Genomic DNA, 4,860 nt, shown 5'->3' with positions numbered 1-4,860 from the left:
ATCTAGTTGTCCATGTACATTGTTTTGACCCGTTAACTATGATGAACAAAGCTCTTTACTCAAGTCTTGACCGTCACAATATGCCTTATGCCGAGTAGACTTGACTTTATTTTGTTGGTAAACCACTTAAATTTCTGAGGTCTTTAGAGCTTCCTAGGCCGGAACATTAATAAACCTGGTCTCATTGTTATTTAGGCCGATGAGTGTGGTCTCCTTGTGGAATATGTAATATCAAACGCATAGTGTGACATTAGTTTCTTAGCTTTTGCGCGTTCATATGATTAAGTACATGAGGAAAGGCGGTTCTTTTTGTTCAAATATGCCGTACATTACCCAGTTTTTGTTAGCCCGTTTGAACCATGTAGCCATTTTATATCCTATTTCTTAGCTACATTCCAGAATTTGCCTACCTTTTTTCGAAACAGTCGCAGTTGCTTGAGTCCTTATTGTTAAAGCTACTTTGGTTGGGTTGGAACTTTTATTGTCATGTGGGTAGTAGCTATCTTTTTGTAGCAATTGTGTGACCTCTTATGTTGAAAAAAGAAGTATTATGAAGCAAAGAAAAAAAAAAGAGAAAAAAAAAGTTTCGGAAAAAAAAAGAATTCAGAAAAAAAAAAAAAAAAAAAAAAAAGAAGAAGAAAAGAAAAGAAAAAGAAAATTGCTTGCTTCATTGAGTTTTGTTAGGAGGTCGTGTGTGGTAATTACTGGAGTCTAATGCACATTTGGAGAGCCTTTTCATTTCTCTCATATGTTGTCAAAGTTGAGATTATTTCTCCAGTTGGATGTTTGTTTTTATTTATTAGATTTGGCTATTGGTCTAGTGCTGCGACTACCGTCTGAGCCTCACATACCCATACGTGCTTTTGCACAAGACACTTCTATACCCATGCCACTTTACCACCATTCTGCCCTTGATACATGTACTTGGTCTGTTTTGTTAATGCGTACTAGTTGGAGAATCTCTTATCACATTAGATTGCATGCATATTTCATAAGTTGAGTGAGAGTCTTATTTCTTCCTATCTTACATATATCTCACCCATTATGAGTGCATGAGTGAAACCGCGAGAATCCAACAAAATTGTCTTGCAAGGTTGAAAAGTATTTGGCTGAGTCTCGGTATCATGTCACATCTTGAGTAAAAGCTGCGTTAGTCTATTACCCGTGTTTTTGAATTTGTTTTATTAGCACAACTTTGGTCATTACTTTGTTATAGATATGGATAGCTGAAACTTGTATGTGACTAGACATTTGCTCTGAGTTATTCATTCACCATATGTTTGCTGTTCTTTGTTTGGCCTGATTGCTTTGCTTGAGGACAAGCAAAGGTTTGGTTTGGGGGAGTTTGATGTATCACTTTCATATATACTTTTATAGCTCCCTTTATACCATTTTACATACCGTTTCGTGCCTATTATACCTTTTATATGCTTTATTTCAATGAATTGTCGATACTGCCGCTATTTTGTGTTTTGATGTAGAAATGACTTGTTATGAGTATGATCAAGCTAAGATTAGCATGGCGGAGACGGCATAGTAGAATACACGGAGCATGGCACGGGAAACGAGGAAGTACGAAGACTAGAAGTGAAATAAGAGAGGAAACCGTCTGTGAAGCAAGTTCCTCGATCGAGTCACCACTGGCTCGATCGAGCAGCTGTCCTCGATCGAGTCACCTCTGGCTCGATCGAGGAACCTCTCTGGCAGACTTATTTCTGGATTTTCCTAAAACGATTATCTTTTGTTATAAATTAGAAACTCGTGTTTTATTGTTAGACTACGTTTTATTTTACTTTCATACTGCTGGATATTTCCTTAGAACCCTAATTTCTTCCTTGTGACGGTACTAATCTTTCCTCATTAATTAATCCTTCATTGTTTTATGTTCATCAATTATTGTTCCATGCTTTTAATCATGTTTTCATTCTTAATCATCGTTATTGTTATTGTCATCATGAGTAGCTAATCTCCTCATCTAGGATGAAGGGGAACTAGGTTAATTAAAAGGGAAAATTGATTAATTGCTATTGATATCGCTTAAGCTGTTGTTTGATTATTGTACTTCTTCTAGTTAATTAACTTGAGGCCTGAGTTATTAATTAGTGTAGCGAATTGATCTTATCGCCGACCGGGTTAGAATTAATATAGGCTGCGATAATCAAATAGATTGTATCTAATTATAGCGACCGCATGTTAGAATCGATCTAAAGGGCATAATTGAGTCGACCGATCTTATGACCTTAAACAACTTGATAGATTTAGCAATTGATTAATAATCCTCAAATAGTTGACCTAGTGAACCGGAATCCTAGACTTTTAATATTATCGTTTAAAACCTTCATTTAATTACTTGCAATTAGTTTATTAGATCAAAACCAAACAAAACCCCCAGAAATTGGTTACCCTTAGACAACTTAAATAATTACGACTTAGCTTTTACCGCCTCCCTGTGGATTCGATACCTGTCTTACTGCTAGCTATTCTTGTTAGTCCTGAGATAGATTTACTTTGGTTTGGTGATACGACTTTAGCCACATCATCGATCAGGACCACATAATAGTATGATCGAAACATCTTAACGGCTTCTGGATGAGCCATGAACACGTGGGTTAGCTCATCGGTCTCCTGATCAGTGACCTAATAATGAACGTACTTATGCTGAACCGCAAGTGCTAGCATCTGTTGTGTCGGGTTTCTCCCATCTCTTTCCTCGGCCCTTACTTTCTGAGAACGATTGTAGATTTGTCGCCGATTAAGTCTTGACTTTTCCGGATTCCGCTGATGCAAACCCGCACTAATAATTGTCGGTCTAACGTGGGCTCTAACTTGGGCGTCGATATAAGCCAAGTCCTCTTCATCAAACTTTGCAAAGTATCTGTCGCCGTCACAATACAATGTTAAAGCATGATTATGAAACCCGGATCTCATGACAAGCTTCCACTTATTCTCTTGTATTTCAACAACTTTCATTGAAAATTTGCATTTGCACCACGCGGTAACCGTGTTAGCCCTCATTAAAGAATCGGCATCCTTATTTACGGGACCTCTTCCGCCCATCCGACAAACAAAATAATCCTGTCTCAAATTCGTGTTACGACCGACTCTCTTGTTGCTTGCTCTTTTTATACCAAACCCGAGTCTAACTCCGATCTCAAATGCCCAATTAAACGCTTCCATACTTGATGCAAAAAATCTGGTAGTCGTAAAATGATCTGAGTAATCAATACCGTCTCCATCGTTATTCACATGCGCACGCATTTTGATAAATTTGTTAATAATAATTAATTATTTTATACGAAACGAGTCGTAAAAAATAAAAAATAAAAAAAATATAATATAAAGACGGTAATTAATTATTTTAATTGTTTTATACAAAACGAGTTGGAAAAAATAAAAAATAAAAAAAATATAATACAAAGACGGTAATTAATTATTTTAATTGTTTTATACAAAACGAGTAGGAAAAAATAAAAAAAAATATAATATAAAGACGGTAATTAATTATTTTAATTGTTTTATACAAAACGAGTCGGAAAAAATAAAAAATAAAAAAATATAATACAAAGACGGGAATTAATTATTTTAATTGTTTTATACAAAACGAGTCGGAAAAAATTAAAAAAATATATATATAAGACGGAAACAAAAAAAAATACACGAAATGGGCCTGGACGAAAGAATTTTTCGTCCAAAACCAGGCCTGGACGAAAAAATCCTTCGTCTAGTATGGGCCTTGGACGAAGGAATTTTTCGTCCAGGCCTGGTGTTGGACGAAAATTTCTTTTGTCCAAGGCCCATACTGGACGAAAGAATTTTTCGTCCAACACCAGGCCTGGACGAAAATTCTCTTCGTCCAAGGCCCATTTCGATATTTTTTTTTTTTTTTCAATTGCATTTTCAACTAATTCCGTCAAGAAATCTATCATAATTCCGTCTACAATCAAGGCATCTATCCTAATTCGGGAATCAATCGATAATAAAACATAAATTTTAGACAAAACTAAATCGTAAACTCACCTCGTTACTAGTTTCATTGTTGAAATCGTTGTTAAAATCGTTCTCGTTCATGTTGTTAATTACAAATCCCGTTTTTTTTTTTTGAAAAACCGTCTTTTTTTTTTGTTTGAAAGATTTTAGTGAGACGGTAATTGACTTGTGTTTTAGTGAGACGGAAATTGCATTTTAGTGAGACGTATATGTAGTTATGTTATGGAGGGCAAACTTGGAAATTTACATTAATTGTCGACGATAATTAGTAAATTGTGGACGATATATAGCAGGACCCATAATCAATAGGTTGGATTAAATGGGGAAGATGGGGCTTAATTTGGATTACTTCTCAATAGTGTGTGTTTGGCCTAGCTTGGAAAAGTGTTTTTGGGCTCAAAAACACTTTTTGGGCTCAAAAACACTTTTTGGCCAAACATATTATTTTTTAAAAGTTAAACAAAAAATTCTCGAAAGCTAAAAATTCATATTTTTGCCCATAAAAGTAGAAGCAGCAATTTGTTACTTCTGCTTTTGAAAAATTAAACTTGAAAAACAAAAACTATCAACCCAAATTAAGTGTGTGTTTGGCCTAGTTTGTAAAAGTGTTTGTGGATTCAAAAACACTTTTTGGTCAAACACATCGTTTTCTAAAAGTTAAAACAAAAATTCTTAAAAGCTAAAAATCCATATTTTTGCCCATAGAAATAGAAGCATTTGTTGTTTCTGCTTTTGAAAAACACTTTTGAAAAATTAAGCTTGAAAAACAAAAACTCATTTTTGAGAGTCAAGGCCAAACATGCTCTAAAATACATACAATCAAAACGACTTCTCAACAAGACTTTTTAATAAGCAGATGAAAAATAAAAATTT

The 4,860-nt window shown here is 34.7% G+C and overlaps 1 protein-coding gene across 1 annotated transcript; it reads right to left on the bottom strand.

Annotated features, from left to right (window-relative positions):
• Nucleotides 1-2,637: 2,637 nt before the first annotated feature.
• Nucleotides 2,638-3,258, bottom strand: LOC141629858 (uncharacterized). Its single transcript, XM_074442788.1, has one exon. It carries the CDS (start codon nucleotides 3,256-3,258, stop codon nucleotides 2,638-2,640), a length of 621 nt encoding a protein of 206 aa, XP_074298889.1.
• Between the last annotated feature and the right edge of the window lie 1,602 nt (nucleotides 3,259-4,860).

The sequence above is a fragment of the Silene latifolia genome, chromosome Y (assembly GCF_048544455.1).
Source record: "Silene latifolia isolate original U9 population chromosome Y, ASM4854445v1, whole genome shotgun sequence".
Taxonomy (NCBI): Eukaryota; Viridiplantae; Streptophyta; class Magnoliopsida; order Caryophyllales; family Caryophyllaceae; genus Silene; species Silene latifolia.
Note: the sequence above shows the minus strand (reverse complement) of the source record. Positions and strands in the feature narration are given on the sequence as shown.

Bases quoted from the DNA above. Each gene is read 5' to 3' on its own strand.
- LOC141629858 (XM_074442788.1), bottom strand. From the start codon at position 3,258: ATGCGTGCGCATGTGAATAACGATGGAGACGGTATTGATTACTCAGAT.